Source organism: Pseudoliparis swirei, chromosome 4 (genome assembly GCF_029220125.1).
Source record: "Pseudoliparis swirei isolate HS2019 ecotype Mariana Trench chromosome 4, NWPU_hadal_v1, whole genome shotgun sequence".
Taxonomy (NCBI): Eukaryota; Metazoa; Chordata; class Actinopteri; order Perciformes; family Liparidae; genus Pseudoliparis; species Pseudoliparis swirei.
The window spans coordinates 10,653,623-10,675,978 of NC_079391.1; the positions used below are offsets into that span (position 1 = coordinate 10,653,623).

At 41.7% G+C, this 22,356-nt stretch overlaps 3 protein-coding genes across 3 annotated transcripts; 1 reads left to right on the top strand and 2 right to left on the bottom strand.

The window, feature by feature from the left end:
• Positions 1 to 173: 173 nt before the first annotated feature.
• On the bottom strand, positions 174 to 8,242 carry LOC130192646 (transcription factor E2F4-like). Its single transcript, XM_056412754.1, has 10 exons — positions 8,106 to 8,242; positions 7,482 to 7,644; positions 7,075 to 7,184; positions 6,799 to 6,954; positions 6,623 to 6,666; positions 5,343 to 5,407; positions 4,931 to 5,246; positions 1,116 to 1,163; positions 960 to 1,004; positions 174 to 866 (listed from the first exon to the last, which is right to left on the bottom strand). The coding sequence occupies exons 2-9, from the start codon at positions 7,638 to 7,640 to the stop codon at positions 961 to 963; spliced, it is 942 nt and encodes a 313-aa protein (XP_056268729.1). The 5' UTR covers positions 7,641 to 7,644; positions 8,106 to 8,242; the 3' UTR covers positions 174 to 866; position 960.
• Positions 8,243 to 9,095: 853 nt separating this feature from the next.
• On the top strand, positions 9,096 to 13,801 carry si:ch211-122f10.4 (cathepsin A-like). The gene is made up of 11 exons (XM_056413149.1): positions 9,096 to 9,342; positions 9,444 to 9,555; positions 9,643 to 9,780; positions 9,859 to 10,017; positions 10,719 to 10,810; positions 11,240 to 11,324; positions 11,402 to 11,554; positions 11,647 to 11,780; positions 12,348 to 12,510; positions 12,595 to 12,684; positions 12,991 to 13,801. The coding sequence occupies exons 1-11, from the start codon at positions 9,176 to 9,178 to the stop codon at positions 13,072 to 13,074; spliced, it is 1,377 nt and encodes a 458-aa protein (XP_056269124.1). The 5' UTR covers positions 9,096 to 9,175; the 3' UTR covers positions 13,075 to 13,801.
• A 288-nt stretch (positions 13,802 to 14,089) lies between these two features.
• On the bottom strand, positions 14,090 to 21,271 carry slc38a7 (solute carrier family 38 member 7). Its single transcript, XM_056413150.1, has 11 exons — positions 20,830 to 21,271; positions 20,015 to 20,068; positions 19,655 to 19,799; positions 18,904 to 19,048; positions 18,688 to 18,786; positions 18,491 to 18,548; positions 18,264 to 18,378; positions 17,862 to 18,009; positions 16,980 to 17,179; positions 16,837 to 16,888; positions 14,090 to 15,677 (listed from the first exon to the last, which is right to left on the bottom strand). Exons 1-11 carry the CDS (start codon positions 21,082 to 21,084, stop codon positions 15,575 to 15,577), a joined length of 1,374 nt encoding a protein of 457 aa, XP_056269125.1. The 5' UTR covers positions 21,085 to 21,271; the 3' UTR covers positions 14,090 to 15,574.
• Positions 21,272 to 22,356: the final 1,085 nt, after the last annotated feature.

Consider the following 22,356-nt stretch of genomic DNA (forward strand, 5'->3'; position numbering starts at 1 on the left):
CGATGTGCATAACAATGAAGGCAAACCCTAATCTTTAGTTTGGAAAGAAAATATGTATTTCACAAAGTTGAATAATATGTGTATTGTCATTGTACAACGAAATGCATTTGTAGGTCCATTTCGCCCCCAAAAAACAAACTATATTATATGTGGAAGATGAATGCAGGAGTCTCACAGCCTGAGGAAAGAAGCTGCTCTTGTGGTGCAGCTGATACTTCTTTATTTGCAAAATTACTTTATTTGTAAAACAGCAGCACAGTGAAAAGGCTCCGAAACAAATGCAATAACTCAGTTACTATTAATTATTCCTATTACTGAATAATGTGAACCATATGCATTTTAAAATACACAAATTAAACAATAAAAAAAGTTGAAGTTTCACCTCATTCATCTATGGAGGGTTTATGTGCGCAAAATGTATATCTACTAAATTACATGATAAATACTTCATTTAATTTGTTCTTTATCAGGCACTTCATGTTCAACTCTGGTGCAGTGATGCAACGTGTGCATACAGTTACAGGCCGTGCCTGTAGGAGGATACTACTGTGGTCCAGACATTCATGGTACCCAGAGGATGAATCATTCTTTTGTTGATCTTGGACTGTATTGAATTGGAAAGCATTTATATAGTTTTTGCTTCTCAGTATATTAATAAGTTTGACACAATATTCAAAAATCATTCATTTATTATTTGATATGATCACATAACTAATTAAAACGAGACAACGTGCATTTCTGGAGTAAACTATTTTCTCTGAAGGCTTTAATAAAGAAGTTTATGGTCATTGAGCGTGGGATGTCTAAGAGGTCAGAGATGCCTTCACTCTCATCCAGATTGTAGATGGGGTGGAGAGAAGAAAAAACTGAAGAGCAGAGACAAACATGATTAAAACAAATATGAATATAATATATATGAAGTCATAAAATTAAGAGAAAATATACTACCTTAAACTTACCTTAGGAGGATAAAAGCTCCTTGAGCAGATTTACATTCATTATTTCTATGAAATGAGGGAAGACATACTTGACATCAGAATACAGTCAAATGAACTGACGGAAGAATTTAAAAGACATAACTTATTCAGAGACACAATATACAACAAGGGCCCTACCTTTGGTCGGGCGCAGGAGGTCCTGCAGTTCTTTTGATAAATCTCTCACTGGAAAGTAGTATAAAAAAAATAATAATAATGTAAGAGCCATTAGCAATGACAGAAAGATGACCACATGATTGTGTGAGCATGCAGGAAACTATCCAACACACAGAGATAGACGCAGCAGGACCAGAAACCACTACGATATACAACTGATAAACAGTTTATCAGAGCTCCACGTCGGCCTCATCTCCCTCGCAGTTCAGATAGGAAGCATACGCGATTCTAAAAAAACGATTTACTTGCAGTAATGTTGGTGCAGACCTGAACAAGGTTATAAAAAAAGTTTGCATTTACTTCATATAACTTTTATTTTTTTAGATTAATATAGCAAGGGCTCATATTCAAGTCAAAAGTTTAAGATTTCCATTCCCACAAAAACACACTTCATAAATCGTATCTCAAGCACTCACATTTAGATGTATCCGTTCTGTGCGACTCAGCGTTGGAAGGCGACGATGACTGAAGGTGCAGCATGTCCTCCATGAACGCCCTTATTGATACGCTGCCACGCCTGATGCTCGCTGACGCCTGACACGGAGCAATACTGCTTTCCGTCTCGCGTGAAGCAAACATGGCCGATTTGGCGCTCCGTAAAAGTTCCTCAGACGGTGGGACTGGCAGAACGACAGGAAGAGAGCTGACAGAGAGTTTGTTCAGAAGAACGATATCGATCGGTCCATTGACGCTCTTCAGATGGATCTGGTACTTTGCTGGGCAGTTCTGGACCTGAAAGAAGATGAACGCGCAAACAAAGTCATTCCATCTGTATTCAAGAAAGCAATACAAAATAAATACATGCGGTTCAAGTGATGCAGAACTTACAGCTTTGGGAATGGGCACATCTAGCTGAGTGCCACATGGCGCCTGTATTGCCAAGAGAGTTTGGCCTGAAGAAAGGAGAGAATTCTTTCAAACAATAATTTATTCTGGACATTATGCACTACAAGTAAAGAGAAATGTTAGCGGTTCTTTGGCCTCTACATGAGCCAACTGCAACAATGTCCGCCGTCGTAGTGATGAAAGTGCCATCATTAACGTATACAGCAGAGTTGATATCAAGCCAACTAGGAAGATGCACCGCATCGGCCGTACCATCAGTTGATTGAACAATCTACTTTGACAATTAACCCCGGTTGTATCCCGTAGGAGGACTTCATTAAAAGTCCCATGTCCACATGTACATTTACATCTAATAAGTTGAAAGAGGCTGTTGGTTTTAAATCTTTAATATCTGGAGATGTTCTCCAAATGCATCAATCAGGGCAACTCGGCAGCAGCAGACATGAGCGAGGAGGAAATGTGCCGAGGATACTTTTTTTCCAAAAGCAGGACAAGGGCAAAAGCACCCTACAGTCAATATGCATCAAGCTCTCTAGGAAGCGCTGTGCCAACGGCTGCTTGTTTCAGTAGTGGCGTTTTGCTTTTATTTTATTGTCTTTTTTTTTGCACTTTTCCTCTCTTTTTCTTCTTCTTTTCTTTCACGTTTGTCTTAGTTACGGTCGGACACTGGACCATAACTACTTTTTTCGATACTTCTACTGTGGCTTTTGTTCACTTTGTCGTGAGTATCGGTGAGCCGCAGCATAACAATGACGGGGCCCGTCGTCTACTCGCGCGCTCAGCTGATCGCGCTGTGCAGGCCGAAGCTTCTGCCTGGAGACAGACCTGTGATCCCGCTGGAGCTACGGAGAAGGGCTCGCGGCTGCAGAGCGGGTGTCAAGCGGAGGGCTAAAACGAGGAGATACAAACCCTCGGTACCGTCGATCATAACGGGGAACGTGAGGTCTTTGGCGAATAAGACGGATGAGCTCGGCGCGCTGGTAATGACCGAGAGGGTCTTCCGTGAGAGCAGTCTTTTGTGTTTCACTGAGACGTGGCTGCACGCGGACTATCCGGATCACAGCGCGTCTTTGCCCGGCTTCAGGACTGTTCGGGCTGACAGAGACGCTACATAGAGCGGTAAGAATAGGGGGGGCGGGATCGCTCTTTCTGTGACAGAACGGTGGTGCCACTTGGACCATGTGAGTGTGAAGGAGTGCTTCTGGCGAACATTGAACTGTTGGCCGTGGGGATGCGCCGTACTATTTGCAGAGAGAGTTCTAGTCCGCCATTTTGCTTGTCGTTTACTTGCCGCCATCAGCTGGCGCTGAGGAAGCTGTGGACACCATCCACTCCACTGTGTCTGCTCTGCTGAATCATCAGCCTGGAGCATTCATGGCTATCACTGGTGACTTTAACCACACCACACTGGATAAAGCTCTGTTTTTTTTCTGGAAAGAAACGCATTCGCTAGCGAAAATTGGACGTTGTTGTAACTCAGCCACATAATGGAATTGCCCATATTTTCATACATCATGACATAATGACCTGAAGACATCCATATGCTAATTTTTTTTCTGGACGAAGGCCAACTAGTGGCACTAGGAAGTTACATGTTTTTACTTTTACACACTGCTCCTGCAGATTATTCAGATCGCTCTCAAAATATACCAGAATAGACCTAAGACCTCGATGATGCTTCCCTGTGGAGCTCGTGGCGACACGTTGAATCACATTCACATGTAATTTACATGACAAGGTCTAGACTTCACATGGATACACATGATGCATGTATATGTTCACATTGTCACAGCGTCCCCTGCTGCTAACCCTGGACTCCAAATCTGGTCCAAACTTCTGATGCTTCGTAGAAATCAAGGCCTGAGGATATCGACAAGCCTTTATTCACTCAGAGTCAAAGTCACACCGACTAGCAAAGTAAAATCAGTGTCGGTGATTTAACGGTCAAACGCCCGAACGCCGTGCGCGCTCGGCCGAGGGGCCGGCGTCCGGCCAGCACCCCCGACGTGCGAAGCAGGAAGAGGACCCGTTCATCGCTGCTTGCAGCTTTAATTATTTGATATGATCACATAACTAATTAAAACGAGACAACGTGCATTTCTGGAGTAAACTATTTTCTCTGAAGGCTTTAATAAAGAAGTTTATGGTCATTGAGCGTGGGATGTCTAAGAGGTCAGAGATGCCTTCACTCTCATCCAGATTGTAGATGGGGTGGAGAGAAGAAAAAAACTGAAGAGCAGAGACAAACATGATTAAAACAAATATGAATATAATATATATGAAGTCATAAAATTAAGAGAAAATATACTACCTTAAACTTACCTTAGGAGGATAAAAGCTCCTTGAGCAGATTTACATTCATTATTTCTATGAAATGAGGGAAGACATACTTGACATCAGAATACAGTCAAATGAACTGACGGAAGAATTTAAAAGACATAACTTATTCAGAGACACAATATACAACAAGGGCCCTACCTTTGGTCGGGCAGGAGGTCCTGCAGTTCTTTGATAAATCTCTCACTGGAAAGTAGTATAAAAAAAATAATAATAATGTAAGAGCCATTAGCAATGACAGAAAGATGACCACATGATTGTGTGAGCATGCAGGAAACTATCCAACACACAGAGATAGACGCAGCAGGACCAGAAACCACTACGATATACAACTGATAAACAGTTTATCAGAGCTCCACGTCGGCCTCATCTCCCTCGCAGTTCAGATAGGAAGCATACGCGATTCTAAAAAAACGATTTACTTGCAGTAATGTTGGTGCAGACCTGAACAAGGTTATAAAAAAAGTTTGCATTTACTTCATATAACTTTTATTTTTTTAGATTAATATAGCAAGGGCTCATATTCAAGTCAAAAGTTTAAGATTTCCATTTCCACAAAAACACACTTCATAAATCGTATCTCAAGCACTCACATTTAGATGTATCCGTTCTGTGCGACTCAGCGTTGGAAGGCGACGATGACTGAAGGTGCAGCATGTCCTCCATGAACGCCCTTATTGATACGCTGCCACGCCTGATGCTCGCTGACGCCTGACACGGAGCAATACTGCTTTCCGTCTCGCGTGAAGCAAACATGGCCGATTTGGCGCTCCGTAAAAGTTCCTCAGACGGTGGGACTGGCAGAACGACAGGAAGAGAGCTGACAGAGAGTTTGTTCAGAAGAACGATATCGATCGGTCCATTGACGCTCTTCAGATGGATCTGGTACTTTGCTGGGCAGTTCTGGACCTGAAAGAAGATGAACGCGCAAACAAAGTCATTCCATCTGTATTCAAGAAAGCAATACAAAATAAATACATGCGGTTCAAGTGATGCAGAACTTACAGCTTTGGGAATGGGCACATCTAGCTGAGTGCCACATGGCGCCTGTATTGCCAAGAGAGTTTGGCCTGAAGAAAGGAGAGAGAATTCTTTCAAACAATAATTTATTCTGGACATTATGCACTACAAGTAAAGAGAAATGTTAGCGGTTCTTTGGCCTCTACATGAGCCAACTGCAACAATGTCCGCCGTCGTGGTGATGAAAGTGCCATCATTAACGTATACAGCAGAGTTGATATCAAGCCAAACTAGGAAGATGCACCGCATCGGCCGTACCATCAGTTGATTGAACAATCTACTTTGACAATTAACCCCGGTTGTATCCCATAGGAGGACTTCATTAAAAGTCCCCCATGTCCACATGTTTGGGTGTACATTTACATCTAATAAGTTGAAAGAGGCTGTTGGTTTTAAATCTTGAATATCTGGAGATGTTCTCCAAATGCATCAATCAGGGCAACTCGGCAGCAGCAGACATGAGCGAGGAGGAAATGTGCCGAGGAGACTTTTTTCCAAAAGCAGGACAAGGGCAAAAGCACCCTACAGTCAATATGCATCATGCAAAAGAGAGCAATAAGAATAGTGAATGTAGAATATTGTGAGCACACCAATTCACTGTTCTTAAAATCACGTATACGGAAATTTAGGGATTTAGTAGAGTTCAAAACAGCACAAATTCTGTATAAAGCAAAACATAATTTACTTCCTGGCAATATTCAAAAAATGTTTAGAGATAGAGAATGGAAGTATCACTTAAGAGGGAAATGGAATTTGAAACAACCAATTCCTCATACAACTCTGAAAAGCATGTACATATCCGTCTGTTGGGTGAAGCAGTGGAATATTCTAACTGATGACATCAAAGAAAGTAAAAATCTGGTGCAATTCCAAAAAAAAATTAAAAACATGACTCTGGACTACAGACTTGACAGTATTGATAAAGCATAAGTAGTATTATGGGGACAAATGCTTGAATTTATATGTTTTGTTTATGTTTGTTTTTATATACAAGGTTCTTCGGAATAAGATTTCAAGCAATTATAGGTTAGGGCACTTATGAGCTAGATAGCTTCAGCCCCTTTCGGTCAGTCACATGTATCTTTCTTCTTTTTTAAAAATTCCTGGTGGTTGTATATTTTGCTGATCAAAATAAATAAACTCCTTCATTCATTGTGCGTGTGTGTGCATGCGTGTGTCTCTACTGATTCTCACCACCCCTCAATTTGAAATATTTGCTTTGACAAAAATAAGCAGACACAAGAATGTTCACAGGAATAACATACCGCTGAAGCAGTTGCAGATATCGTCATGATTCACATAGGTCAGAGTTGGTTTGAGTCAAGGTTCAGTTTGAAATGAAACATTAAAATCTGCACAAAATTAAAGCTAGAAAAGTAACATATTTCAAACAAACACTTTCATTGCAGCACTCGTTGCCACGTTTTTGTAAAAAGGATATTCGCTGCAGTCTTCTCTTGTGTTCTTTGTGCTCTGTTCAACCCAGAATTTCTGTTGGTCCAACATACTTTCCTTCTGCTCCAAGTCCATCATCTCCGCCCTCAGATCCATCAATCTGTTGCTTACCGTGTATCCATTGTCTCCTGGCACTGTGCCACTTAGAAACATAACAAAATAAATGAGCATATTTATATATTTTAAAACTTATTTTGCAACACACTTTGAGACATGCGTATCCAGATGTATGCAGAAGAGGCAATGTAAAAACAAAACTTACATCCACTTTACAATGCTCTTGGAGATTTTCACAATCAGACCAACGCCCTCCAACACATTTGTGATGTCGTAGATTCGCCTTTTCTGTCTAACAGCCAGAACCGTGACGGCCTGAAACAACACCAAAAAGGCCCATCAAGTCTCCTCTTTCTGATCCTGTGTGATATATTAGTCTTATGATCTGGGCGTCTTGAAAAATTATACTGAAACATTCAGGGTTCACTTAAAGAAAACACAAACAATACACATGCACCTTTCTGAAAAAGCATCTAAAAATAACATTATAAAAATAGTCTAATTTCCTTGTGCACACTGTGATCACATACACTTCATATCTTATTTTAAAGTATTCCGATATGACCTGTCATTTTATTTATTCTTCAAATATAATGAAACATCTCCACTTACGTCCTTCAGGTCGAGCACACCGTCTTCAGCTTCTTGCAACAGCCGGATAAACTTCGTTGCGAGCAAATGAAGGCTCTTCAGTTTCCTCTGGTATTTGGGGTTGTGGTCCAGCGTGGGGGTCTCTCCGTCTGGACTAAGTTGGCTACCTTCGGGATCCATTCTCCTAAACGTGAAGAGGAGATCAGATGAATCCCCGGATCCTCCCCTGCTCTGTGATGTTTGAATCAGCTGCAGAGCCCGCTTCACACGACCAGAAATACTCTTGTTCAAAATAAAAGTCTGATCCGGGTTTCCCGTTTGGGCTATAATTAGTATTGTATTATGGATTTCTAATAACGTTACATCTTGGAAGGAACATTTTGTTTGTGTGTAGGGGGAAAGAAACTTCGTCACGTACTTTTTGTCTCTACGTTTATCGCAGCTCGTTTCTCTCACAGGTTTATAATGAAAAGTTTCTACCGTGGACCCACTAACATTTTGTGTGTCTTTAACCTCTTCCATAGCGAACTCCACTGTTTACACACACATGTTTGACTGATCGAATAAGCGCTAAAGCATTGCACGCGAACAGGCTGTCGACCTCAGCGCAAACATGGGGATTATAGATAGCCATTTTTAACTCACCTAGAAATACGCGTGGGGACCTGCAGCAACGTTACACGTTACTAAGTTAACGTTAGCAGTGCAGAGGAAGACAACTGGTCGTATTTTAAGCATATACTATATATATATAAAATTAGATTCAATATATAGTGGGCAGGTACACGCATCCACAATTTAAAGCCTATGTTTATAGCGACGTCCCCACTTTACTGATTGTCCCTCCCCCACCAGTGTGGAGTTCCGCGCGTAAATTGTCTTGCAGCTGTGAATACTTGCCTTCACAATAAAAGCATGATCATTAAAGCGACCACAATAATATCCTTTCTTACTAAATATGTATACAGTTTAAAAGGGCACCCCGAAAGATATATTAACTAAATGTGATATGTGATATTATATGCCTGAAGCTTTATAATGACTTCCGTAGCACTCACACGTTCAATTGTTTCCTGTTTGTGTTATCATCTGACATTGTGCAATTAAATAAATGACCAAAACCATGCAGTTAACGAGGGTTGTTGCTCAATTGTCAATCGAGGGACCTGCTCCTAATCTCATTAGTTAAAGTAATTCTGAAGAACTGTTATTGTTCTGATTTACTTTGTGTTATACTGATAATGATTGTAATTATTTGTCAATGTTTATCTTTTAAAATGAGTTTGAATGTGGTTTCTATCAATTTGTGTGTCAATATTTGTGTTTCTTTATTTTCCGTATATATAAACTAGATATGGTACGAATATAATGCACACACTTTGCATTTAGTCACTGCCATTCATTTGCCTTTTTGGACCGTGCATATTATATGATGAAAATTGTGTATCGCTTTGGTGTGAGTATGTGGTATGTCCCTCGACTTGTACCATGAGCGGAATGACAAAACGATGATAACCAATTCAATAAACCCGCTTCAAATAAATCGCACCTATCGCTGATCTGTAGAGTCAGGCGCTGGTCACGTGACCCGCAGCAGCAGTCATATGACGTTGTGGATAGTCCTGTTCGCTCGGATCCGCCGTGAGAGGAAGTTGGTGCAAAGAAACCTTCCCTGTGTATCGTGGGCTCCTTTTTGTCGGGTCGTAAGTGAGTAGATGTCAGACATGTTCGCGGCTGGTTTGTTGTTGTGTTCGCTGGCCGTCTCTTGGGCTCAGTACGCTCCGGACGAGGTGACCCACCTGCCGGGTATGGCGTTCAAACCCAACTACCGACAGTGGTCGGGTCACCTGCAGGCCCGGCCCGGGAAGTTCCTACACTATTGGTAAGAAACAGGAACCGACTGTCACTCTTAAGTACGCCGTTTGGCTCCAGGAGTTTGTTTGAACTCACCGTGGACCTGGTTCTGGTTCTGATCTCGTGCAGGTTTGTGACTTCCCAGCGGGACCCGGTCAACGACCCGGTGGTGCTCTGGCTGAACGGAGGCCCCGGCTGCAGCTCGCTTGATGGGTTCCTGTCCGAGAATGGACCATTTCATGTAAGCGGGCTCCATTCTTTGCATTAGTGTGTATGCAGTGTTGTACACTATAAGGACTGAAGAGGCGTTGTTAACGTTCCTCTTCAGATACATGAAAACGGAGCCACCGTTTATGAGAACACGTTCAGCTGGAACAAGATTGCCAATGTGCTGTATCTGGAATCTCCTGCAGGAGTGGGCTACTCCTACTCTGATGACAAGAAGTATGCCACCGATGACGACCAGGTGAGTTCAGGGACCTGCTGGCTGTGGACGTTATGGAGAGCATGAGGAACATTTCCCTTTCACATGTTCTTCTCTTAGGTTGCTGATGATAACTACAGAGCCCTGCAGAGCTTCTATGCCAGGTTCCCAAATTTCACTCAAAATGACTTCTTCATCTTTGGGGAAAGTTATGGTGGAATTTATGTGCCAACCCTCAGCCTGCGTGTGGCTACTGGAGCTGCGAAGATCAACTTCAAGGTGAGATGCAGTGGTGGAAGGTAACTGGTGTAGATTTACTCCAGTGAGTACAATGTTGAGGTACCTCAGTATTTTCACTATCTGCAACATTATACTCTTCTACATTTCAGAGGAAAATGCTGTCTCACTTTGTTTGCTAACATTAGTATGATAACTTAATCAGTTGCTATAAATAAAATGAGACATAAACACCAAATACATTCAGATTTTTATAAAATTATTGGAATTTACAAGCTGTCTATCATCAACTTTAGCCACACCTTTCCCTGCTGCAGCATTACCACATTAATGAACACATTACTGCATCAATAAATATATTATGTTGATATAAATGTAATGCTAAAATAGGCCATTCTGCATAATAAGAAATGTGGCCTTTAAAGCATACGTCATAAAAGATAGTCATACTTTTTTATATGACTTGCTTGTAATAAAAGTATTTCTATACATCGCTCTGTTTTATTGCTAGTATTACTTAAGTAATGGAACTAAATACTTCTTCCATTTCTGGGGGAAAGTTCTCTTGAGCCTCAGGTTTTGCTCATCATCACCATCACCTGCTCGGTATCAGTACTACCACCAGAATGCAGTTTCATGATTTAAAGAGATGTTGTTTTGTGAAACTCAGAAAATACTTTTGCAGTAAAGAAGACGTGTATTTTACCCACTAACATTTATCGCGACTACATTTTTGTTTTCAGGGCTTTTCGGTGGGAAATGGGCTCAGCAGCTACGCGCTGAATGACCAAACATTGATCTACTTCGCTTACTACCACGGCCTCTTTGGAGAAGAGTAAGTGGCACTTTGCAATGTCATCAGATGCTAGTGCGTTTCCCTAGTTCCTTTGAGCAATGATGCACACAACACACATTCCCTCCAGTTGGAAATGACAGCTGACACCCAGTGGAACATTGGGGAAAACATGAGGTGTACAAACACTGAACTGAAAGACAAGTCCCATTAAACGTATGCCGTCTGACTATAAATGACTTGTTAATGAAGGTAAACGGTGCTGCTCTGTAAGCAGCAGAGTATTGTATTTTTCTTATAAGAGTCCTTTTCTTTGGTGACTGTTTAAGTCTCCAAAAAAGTCACAATTTATTGTTGTAGTTTTAATTCTTCCACTAATCAATGCAACGGTCTTGGAGTGCCTCGTGCTGCTGGTTGACGATAAGTAACATGGATGTCATTGTAAAGCTATGTGTGGTTTTTTTTGTGCAGCTTGTGGCGAGATCTGAACATAAATTGCTGTGACAAGACGACCTGTAACTTCTACAACTCCAGCACCGAGCTCTGCAACACGCTGGTACGTGTGCACCATCTGTTTACGCTTTAACTGGTGCCACCAAATGACTCTGTGTCTTTGTCCTCGTCTCCCTTCAGGTGAACGTGGCCTTTGGCATTGTGTTTAATAGCGGACTCAATGAGTATTCCCTTTACTTGGATTGCGTGGGTGGCAGAACATACCACCGAGGCTACGAGAGGACCATGAGTCACCTGTTTAAGAGCTACAGGGAACCTCAACACACCCGCAAGGTGAGCGCTGCTCTCCCACCAACCTGTGTTTTTAAATTATTCTTGTCTCGTGGCAATAATAATAATCTTTTTTTTTTTTTTATTAAATAAAGTTTTCAGATTTCGTGTCTCTGGATAAAGTCCCTCCCTGCATAAACAGCACGGCTCAGATTCATTGGCTGAATAGAGGCAACGTGAGGAAAGCGTTGCACATTCCAGATACACTGCCGAAGTGGGACATCTGCAGGTATGATTAATGTCATGTCACTCCTTGTTGTAAATGTATTGGGGTACTAAAAATACCAAATGTCTGTGGAAAGATGACAGAAATCCATAGCTATCCAACATGCATGTCAAAGATGATTTATTTTAGCAATCTATACACACTATGAACTGGCCATCTCACCTCTCAATGTAACTGGAAGAATGTGGAGTTCATGAAAAAAAAAAAGTTGCAAAATCACCGACTGCTCATTTGCGTCAATTTGGTACATGTGCATTTTACTCGTAGCAATTATATTAAATATAAGAAGGTGTGCAGATCCCAGTAAAACAAGTTAAAGCAGCTCTGTGAGGCACAGCAGGGCTTTGTGCTAAAGGCTGACATCAGCATGTTTCTTTTTGGGTTGGTTAAATAAACTAGCGTTCAGATTGTGTGACTACTGTCAACAACTTTATAAATGTCAACATCCACCAACACCAATGATGCTATTCTCTGCTCCCAGGACTTTGTAACATGTTTTCCGTGTGGAGTTAGGTAGGAGGAGCGTCGAGCGCCATCATAATGGACTCTAAACCTTTTCCTCATTGATAGTGATGTCGTTGGGGAGCAATACCACAACCTGTACCCGACCATGAAGCAGGTGTACCTGAAGCTACTCGCTCTGGGCCTGCGGGCGCTCGTCTACAACGGAGACACAGACATGGCCTGCAACTTCCTGGGAGACCAGTGGTTTGTGGAAGACCTCGGCCTGGAGGTAGGGACTTTGATTTGAGGAAAGATTCTACTACAAGCACAAGCACCTTTTTTAATACTACTTTTAAATTAATGTTGTTCTCAGGCCACCACTAAGTACCATTACTGGCTTCATGACGACCAGATTGCTGGTTTCTACCAGCAGTACGGAAACATCACTTTCCTCACAGTCAAGGTAACCACCACTTTCTTTAATTCAATTCCATTTATTTTGTTTCACCCCAAATCACATATTTGCCTCAGGACTTTACAATCTGTACACATTTGACATCCTCTCTTGAGACCCTCACGTCGGAACAGAAACAACTCAATTGTGTAATAGATGTCATGTATACGGAAGGAACACCATAACAAGAGTTGCAACACATTAAATGCATATGATGCACACACACACACACACACAGGCATAAGAAGCATGGCTGTCCTGTTTCACGCTGATGGTGCGGTTGCATTCCAGTGACACGCCTCTGTCCTGTTTCAGGGTGCAGGTCACATGGTTCCTCAGTGGGCTCCAGGTCCAGCCTTCCAGATGTTCCAGTCTTTCATCACTAATGGCTCCTACTGAGCCACGATGGAAACGGCTGTGTCTTATACCTGCACTCATCACTTGTTAGAAGATAATTTGTTCTCAGGGAAAGAGGGTTTAGGAGGGAAAAAGGGACTGTTGGCACTTTTCTTTATTGTTCATACCTGCGGTGAAGTGTGTCGAGTATTCGGAGGGAGGCGTATGTGTTGTAGGCTTTGCTCTGCGCCACATTTAGATATGAATTAAACTATTCAAGTGCCAGCTTTTGAGAATTGTAATCCATTTTTATACATTCTTTGTGGTCCCCTAAAAGGGAGACAGAGACAAATGTCAATAAATTCATCCTCTCTGGTTCCTGCTTTTGGGGTTTTGTGCCGTACGTCTGGTTTCAGTCAGGGAAAAGCACTTGAAGCTATCTGACTCCTTAACCTCGTCGGTGGCTTTGTCTTGGTTGGATGGGTTTACTGCATTGTCCTGAAACGTAAACTACTTGTACAATTAAACACGGTACAAGTCCTTTTTAATTTACTGATGAGAACACTCCATAAAGTCAATGCTTTTCCTCGTCTAAGAAAACAGAAATTGTCTTTAAGACGAACTGCATCTGATCAAATGAAACGATATTCTGTGGCGCTGTATCCTGGTGTTTTTTCAGATATTTTAGGCAGAAGTGTGCGAGTAATGGGTGATTGCTGAACTTAAATGAAAATAAAAAACTGTCTTAATCCAAACTGTATTTGTATTTATTAAATGTTTTGAACTGCTAGTGATGGATGCATTGATTGTCATATCTTCACATTCCTTGATTGTAGTTCATTTATTGATATCAGTATATTTCTATTACAACTTGTCATTCAATTCATGTTTGTAGATACATTTTCTGTATTGGACAACAGGGACACTTTTTGATCTAATGCCATGAGGAGGGGGAGGGGGGGGGCTTGAAAATGTAAAATCTGTAACTAATCAGAAACTCTTGTCTGCAGCAGCAAAAACATAATGCAAATAATTTTTATTCAAACAATAAAAATGTTTTAATGAAATAAAGTCTGAGTCAAGTTTTTATACCTCGGATGGCATGTTAAACTTTTTTATTCTAGCTTCTTTCCCTTTTTAGGTACATGGTAAATGTGGTAACGGTGTGACTAATACAATATAATTCATTTAACCCAAACTTTCGTGTCTACAAATAAAACGCCTTAAATTGCTGGGTTTCAAATGAAAATCAAAAAGGCAATCTCAATTACTTAATAACATGCTTAACATTCACAAAAATATTAGCTTTGATCCAGTCTAACAAGTGAAAAAACAAAAATCCATTCAGTTTAGTCCCAATTAAGTCAATAAACCTTTAACATTTTCGTGATATTAAAGTGTCGGCTTTGTTGAAACACAATCAAAATGACATGCGACTGAATCAGTGTTGCGAGCATCTTTAGTGTCAAGGGTCTTGATTATTGATCTTAATTAAAAGAAGCAGTGAAGAATTTGTTCTTGAGTTTAAAACAAAGTATTCACAACTCAGTTCATTAGTGGTGTGAATGGATTCAAGTAAAAAAAAAAAAACTGACTGTCGCCTGAGCACCAAGTCCAACTGTTGTCTAAATTATGTACAAACTGAATTCTGTGGCGGTTTTATACATTTTTACATACATTCATTAACACAATATACTTTTCCAACCCATCTCCTGAATGCGTCGTCTCGTCTTCATTGTGTTTGAGGACGCACGCTGCTGTGGTTCCGTAAGAGGTTAACCGTTTTGCACTTTGCAGTAGTTAATCTTATGAAAGGCCAGCAGGATTAAGTGTTTGTAGCTTTGAACTTTAAAAAAAACAAATAAGGTTTCACCTCCAAAGCCAAGTATGAAATGATCATATCTAACTTTATAAAATGCCTTCCTGGAATCACGTTAATTGTTAAACTATTATTGGCCATCAAAGAATAAAAAAGGTAACAAGACTAACCGTCCCACCCTGCAGTTATCACATCACTCAATGATTATGTGCAAACGTATCACTCGATTCAATGTTCCTATGGAGAAGAGACACAATTCTTAATAAGCAGACAAACTATCAGCAACCCAAAGTCTGGCCCCGGCTTACACCTGGGCGCCATGGCATTTTCAATAAGAAACATTTACTTTGACATGCACGTTGAAATACACAAATTGGTACAATTTCATAATTAAAATCAATTTGATTGTAAGACCCTTTTATACAAAGTCCCTCAGCTCTTGTAAAAAGGACCGGAATATGTTGCCCGTAGAGGATCCAGAGACGGGAATCCAATCTCTGCCCTCCTGTTGTTAAAAGCACCATAAAACATAACACATGCAATTCAACCTGTACAGAAAATAAAAAGGCAAAGTGTCTGAAGTCCTTTGGCATCATGTCTTTGAGTACGGACTACCTGACTGAATAACGAGCTGCGGAGCCGGAATGTGACGTGCTGCTTGCAGAGCATTAGTTTAAATGAGATGCTCCTCCATCTTTTCCAGTAGCATCTCAAACACCGCTGGCTCGGGTAAAACCGTTTCTTTTAGCTGACGACGTCTTGATAGATGGCGTTAGTCGTGCTGAGGCCAAAGATGAATGCTCCAATCGTAACCATGACAACACAGAGGACCACCGATCCATGCCAGCTGTAACGGAGACGAGCGTTAAAGAAAAGTCCTGATCGGGGGAAGTGGGTTTACTTTTTTTTAAAAAGATGATATCAACGCTACATCAAATGTCAATAATGTGAAAGGATCTCCCTTGTTGTCATGTTGGATTAATCGGCTGAATATTTAAACAATTAAACCAAACCCAACAATATTCAGTTTACATTTTCTATAAAACTGGAGCCAGAGACTATAAAGAACTTCTGATGTATTAAACTGTAAACGGGCCATTTTACATAAATTAGGCATTTTAATTTTTTTATTTACTTAATTGATTTATTATCTAAATAATTTCAGACTAATTTTCTAATCTTTTAAATTGACTAATCGTTGCAGCTCTGCTCTCTCTCAGATCATTATTTGGGTTTCCAGTGAACACAGAAACAACTCCAGATTAATGTTACTCTGACTGTCTATTTATATTAAGTGAGACATAACAACAACATAAATTAGTGGTATTAGCTTGTTTCACGGTTATTTCCGCGACAGTGAGATAGTAATGCATCTTTAACCCTCCTATTACCTTTGGGGTCAATTTTACCCCATTCAATGTTTGACGTCTCTAAAAAAAAATATGAACATTATTTTTTTTTGCTTCATATTTCATGACTTTTCCTAATTTATTGGGGACAACTGGGAAAACATAAAATTCACATGATATGTTTTCAATGTCCTGAACACAACTTGTACGCATCGGTGTTCTTTGGGGTCAATTTGACCCCAGGCTGTTTTTCACTGTGTACAACATATAAGAAATCATCTTTTTTATTTATTTAAATGGCTATTTAGGTAGTCAACAAACAAACAAAGTACCTGACACTTAAACTTGGGAAAAAATATTAATTCTAATCATTTTCTGGAGGTTTTAATTGCTGTGGTCAAAAAGGGTAAAAGATGTTTGTAAATTTGAAGGTAACAGGAGGGTTAAGTTGTATTCATTAATCCCTGGAAGAAAATTCCTCCTGTGTTTGACCCATTTTCACTAAGTAGTAGAAAAAGGAAGCAGCAACGCCCACCTCCAGTTCAAGAAGCAGGCAAACGCCACACACTGAGGCCCCTGGTGGGGTGCAATCCAAGAACCTTGCTGCACAATAAAATTGAATGAGTTTGCAAAGAAACAGACATGCAGGCATCTCACCTGGCAGTCGGGCTGTCGGTCTCTGACAGCTTGGCTTGCATCAAACACAAACCTGGTAAAGAGACATTGGACGGGCATTTCAGTGTCACATTCAAAACCTGACCGAAATCCGAAACCTTGGGAATCCATGAGGAAAGTGTTACCCGGGAAGACAAAGATAAAGCAGGCTGCCAGTCCTCCGATCAGCGAGATCACCCGACCGATATCTGGGATGAAGAGGGCGAGGACGAGCGTGACAACAAACCACACCAGCGTCTGCAGGATCCTCCTCCTCTGCTCACGGCGCACACACACCTCCACCTGCTCGCCTTGGAAACGCAGCCAAAGTCCTTCTATGACTGCCCTGGGGAGGGGGGGGGGCAGGGGGGGACACGGGTACCAGAGGGTGGTGAAGAAACGCCGTATTGACTGAACTGTTTTTAACACACACTAGCAATGCATTGGTCGTATTCTGTATCACATGCCTAGCTGTCGCTCTGTATCACTGCACCGTAGGTAGACATATTCATACAGCAGCAGTCTTTTTACGCTTGTGCAATTTAAACATATATAAATTACAAGGAGGGCACATGCGTCTGTCACGACCACTGCTGTATTGTGAGATTTAATGATGCAACCCACAATTGGCCAACCTCACGTCGAGACATCATTGGGTTGTGAGGCGTCGTAAAAAAACAAACTTCATTAAAACTCAAAAACAAGCTGCGAAGAAGGCTGGCGATCGGCTTCAGGTTGCCGCATGAGACACGGCATTCCCTCAAGACAAAAACTAAAATAAACTCATCAGCTGTCGGCCCATCGAGCAGCGATGGCGATGTACTCGGCAGTAATGGCAGTTCAGTCCACAGTATAACGATCTCCGTCCACACGGGCGTTTCAGCATCGTTTAAGTGATCTCTGTCCACAATGGCAAACCTTTGGAAACGCGTATCACGTGACGGTGTAACCAGGAAGCAGACACGATGTGCCGGATAGGGAGACCAGACGTGTGGAAATAAAACGTCCACATTTTCACTAAATCTTACCTTCCACAGAAGTGTAAGATGGGGTAGGAGGTGATGACACAGATAACAATAAAAGCTCTGGCGATGGCCACGGCGATATCGTCCGAAGGGTACGACATCAACACATCCTGACTGACGTCGGAGCCAAACGTCAGGAAGCCACAGACACCTGATCAACAACAATCATTTAAGAATTGACAAACCTGTCACAACATTACACAGTCGTTGACGATTGATAACTCTTGATGTTGCATCACTTAAAACTGACATTTAAACACATTAAGACCAGTCACATGTTGATGACTAGGAACTACGTAGAGACGAGAAAACCAATTAAGTGGATGGTTTACCAAGATCGTAGAATGTTATCAAAATACCATTGACAGGTTATTCGGAACATATTTAAGGTCACATTGATCGTACCTGTTCCCGTGTAAACAAAGAGGCAGATTATCATACTAAGAGTGACGACCACTCCCCAGGTTTTGAGATCTTTTCTGCTCATGCTGTTAAAAACTGGCACGCAGCTGACGTGGCACTGAAGAGCGAGAGGAGGAGGAAGAAGGTAACACACAAATAAGTCACCAGTATCAAACCTGAAACAAAGACATTGAGTTTTATGATCTCAAATGACACAAATGAAGAGGTACCTGGAAACCAAAGCAAATGGTGGGCACTGCATTGAAAACTGCAGTCCAGGAAGCAGAACTGTAACAAACACAACGATTTAGCTACGCAGGCAAAGCATGCCGAGTAGGCAGATGTTTCTGCTTGAATGAGTAGGTGGACAGTGCTGAAGTAAGTAGGCGTACATTTGAAAATTGCCATCAAATGTGTGCAGACTCACCTGGGGGGAACGTGGCTCGGAGTCATATTTTTATCTGGCCAGATGTACTTTATAATGACCACGATGGTCACATACCAGGTTCCCATCACACTCAGTGCACTACAATGCAGAACACAACCCAGGCATGAGCTTCACACGAGGCCAACGCTAAGAAAACATGAACCAATTTCCACCCTTGGTGAGAGAGTACGATGTGCGAGTAGCACAGTGTTGTACCTGGCATACTTCTGAAAGCCAATCTCTTTGGGGATGGAGAGAGGAAGAACAATCAGGACGGCAGTAACAGAGATGGTGAACTTGCGGTCAGTGTACCAGTGGCCACTGACGGCATCATCCGTGTCATGAACCGCTGCTGCCACCACTGAAACAACAACAAAAACAGCAAGTACAGAAAACATGTTGAGAAGGGCAGACAGACAGCAGGAGGCAGTATAAGGTGTGCTGGACGAGAGCACAGAGTGTAAACGGCAGGACACATGGAAGATATTTAGCTAAGCAGATAATTAAAGTCACAGCCACTCCACTCATTCTTTTAAATCTCTAAATAGGTGAAAGGTTGCAGTTAATTTACAGAAAAAAGGCCAGAGAAGGATTTCTCCACCGTCAGCGTCTCAGCGCGAGCATGTGTAAGAGGCGGTCACATGACGGTCACATGACGGTCACATTCACTGAGAGGAAAAGCTGAGTGGTGTCATCCTTGATGCTCTTTGCTCTCATCAATGATGGCCCAGTAACACACAACCACGACTACGACTGACATCTTCATTTGTTCACACACACACACACACACACACACACAGGTTCAATGTGTTTTAAGGTCCATGGAAATGACAATCACACAAATCTGTGCTCTGACAAATTGCATCTTTAACCATCATAAGGTTTAGGAAAATATGTTCAACCCAATCCCATCGAATAAGAGGGCCGCTTCATGGGTGATTCACTTGACAGGTGTGACAACACTTACAGCGATCCAGCTGGTCTCCAATGACGATGAAGAAAGCGATACAAGTCCCAAAGGTGTAGACGGCAATGGCAACTTCACATGCGATTCCTGTTACTTTCCCACAGGTGGCTCTGACGACCTCCTGATAGGTGCTTTCATTACTGACCTGAAGAGAGCAAAGGGTTCATTACAACCACACAGCGGTGTTGCACGATCCTCCTGAGGGAGAAATACTCGCGAGAAAAAAAGGGTTTTGAGATTTAGAAGGCTGCAGAACATCTTGGAGGAGGATGAAAGAGAAAGAAAGCAGAACAGTGAGAGATGCATTGGAAGACTTTTTAGGAAGTCTGAAGCTGACGCTGCAGATTCAGTGGCACAGACCTGGCAGCAGTAGCCCAGGATCACCAGTCCACTGATTATGAAGATCAGCATAAACTGAAACAGAGAAACAGGAAGCAACGTGTTATAGTTCCTGATTGATGTCGTCTCTCGGCAGTTCTAAGTTGGTCAAAAGAACGTAGACAATGCATTCAGATGGTCAGCAGTTATCAGGCCAACATTCAGGGCAAAGTAGTGTGTAAGTACCGGGTGCCTGAGCATTTGTTAAAGCCAGTCTGTCTTAGATATTAATTTACATTATCAAACCGTAATTTGTCAATAATTAAGGTCAACTCCTGTTTTTTTCTTTCATCTCTTCTTAATACTTCCCTCTGTTATGTTTTATGAAGGTATATGTTGTCAAATATAAAACTCTTATTGGCCTCTCGAAATGTCTGATTACCAATTATGATCACATTTTACAAGCTAAACATTAATTAGCTTATTTTATCACATGACACTCGATGTTCACAGTCTGAGTAGTTATGTAGGCAAGACGTGAATATTATTTTGATATGGTGATAGAGACTAGATGGTCTTGGACTAAATAACACAAGTCGTCTTCCCCGGTATTAAAGGCTGCTTTACAGTAAATCTGTAGTTGTGTGAATTCTCTAGCTTTTAAAAAATCTGCCTTGACACACTTAGTCCTTATATTCACATTACCATAATAGACTATTATTTTGCACTAATTGTATTTTGTGAGAGCACCGATATTCAACCCAACAATATCGATATTGAGGTATTTGATCCACTTCCTCATGCAGGCTGAGGAAGGGCTTCAGTCAGTATCAAGTGCCTCACTGGGGTCTCCTCACCATTTGAAGCAGGACTCCTGCAGTCACTCCTCCTGCCAGACTGAAGGCTGCAGGGAAATTGAGTAGGCCTGCTCCCAGGGCTGCGTTGACCACAATGAAGACCGCGGCCCAAGACGACACGCCCCCTCTGCCACTGCTTTCCGTCTCAAGATGCCGGACAGAATCCACGCTGGGGCTCTGCAAGAGCCACGCTCGCTCTCCAGAGTCGTTGCTCCCAACGGCGCCCCAGTCCTCGGCTTCAGTGTTAATCGCCATGAGTCGACGGGCTGATGCTCGGCCTGCCGAGTCTTATGCAACCCAGAAAATGCGTCTCCAACTCTCTGGATCCAAGTGGAGGAAATTCTGATCGGAGAAGTCTGGTATCTTAAATACCACAGCAGACAGGAGGCAGCGGATAAATCTCAACGGTATCACCAGCATCAGTATGATGGTGGAGCCAATCAGTAATCTGTAAGATAAGATAAAATGATAAGATATATACTTTATTAATCCCCAAGGGGAAATTAGTTCTCTGCATTTAACCCATCCTTAGTTATTAAGGAGCAGTGGGCTGCAGTGATGCGCCCGGGAAGCAACTGGGGGTTCAGTGCCTTGCTCAAGGACACTTCGACTTGCAACTAATGGGGAGAGCGGGGATCGAACCGACAACCTTGGGGTTGCAGGACGACCCTCTTACCCCACTGAGCTACAGCCGCCCCCATAATTAGATATGGTTTGCATTTAGAGATAGTCACATTGGTAAATACATTTATTTTTAAACATGCACAGTGCTGATACAATATGTCCATTACTGTAACGCAGTTCTTTGGCTTACTTACTTTAGATTATTGTGAACAAATGTCAAGCATTCTAAGCACAGCACTTTTCTGTAGGCTATTCTTGAAGAAACATTAGTTCACACATGTGTTTATCTTCTCTTAATCAACATTTACTGTTACAAAAAATAAAATATGGAAAGTCCAGGTAGGTAAACCATTTCTAACATGTTTTATGTGAATGTTCACTTTATGAGTATATCAATGTTTTGATGAGCCATTTCCTCAACTGTTGCTATCTTATCTTTAAGAACAAACACTCAATGAAGCACATACTCAGGACTCAGAGATATGGAGGGACGAAGCCCTTTAACGGAGACCACAGAGGAGGCTGGTAAAGGAGACGCAGCTAACTATTGACCAGTAATGATCGCTGACATTAATGCTGATGTGCATTGCATCTTAACAATACACCCCAAGTGGAAGATGGCTAAGCCTTTCATACAAGTCAAACTAGGTAAAGATAACTAGATCATTATTTCTTCGCTGATGTCTTCGCACGTATCGTATGCCACTTATTTATTGACATAATATGTACCAAAAAATTTAAAAAGTGCCACAAAGAAATTAGCTAAAGAACAAACATGAATCTCGAACAATAAAGACATGTTGTCCGACAGTTGAGTCTCTCTTTAAATCTCTTAATTAAACAAGGTGTCCAGTGAACGCATAACAAACAAACACCAGCGTGCCTCTGCCTCAGCTCCCAGCA

Bases quoted from the DNA above. Each gene is read 5' to 3' on its own strand.
- slc38a7 (XM_056413150.1), bottom strand. From the start codon at position 21,084: ATGGCGATTAACACTGAAGCCGAGGACTGGGGCGCCGTTGGGAGCAAC. The intron at 20,069-20,829 runs GTGAGGAGACCC...TCTCTGTTTCAG, and splicing joins CAGGAGTCCTGCTTCAAATG to TTTATGCTGATCTTCATAAT. The intron at 17,180-17,861 runs GTAAGATTTAGT...CCCCCTCCCCAG, and splicing joins ATCTTACACTTCTGTGGAAG to GGCAGTCATAGAAGGACTTT.
- LOC130192646 (XM_056412754.1), bottom strand. From the start codon at position 7,640: ATGGATCCCGAAGGTAGCCAACTTAGTCCAGACGGAGAGACCCCCACG. The intron at 7,185-7,481 runs GTAAGTGGAGAT...GTGTTGTTTCAG, and splicing joins GTGTGCTCGACCTGAAGGAC to GCCGTCACGGTTCTGGCTGT. The intron at 1,005-1,115 runs GTAGGGCCCTTG...CTCATTTCATAG, and splicing joins CCTCCTGCGCCCGACCAAAG to AAATAATGAATGTAAATCTG.
- si:ch211-122f10.4 (XM_056413149.1), top strand. From the start codon at position 9,176: ATGTCAGACATGTTCGCGGCTGGTTTGTTGTTGTGTTCGCTGGCCGTC. The intron at 9,556-9,642 runs GTAAGCGGGCTC...GTTCCTCTTCAG, and splicing joins CCGAGAATGGACCATTTCAT to ATACATGAAAACGGAGCCAC. The intron at 11,325-11,401 runs GTACGTGTGCAC...GTCTCCCTTCAG, and splicing joins CCGAGCTCTGCAACACGCTG to GTGAACGTGGCCTTTGGCAT.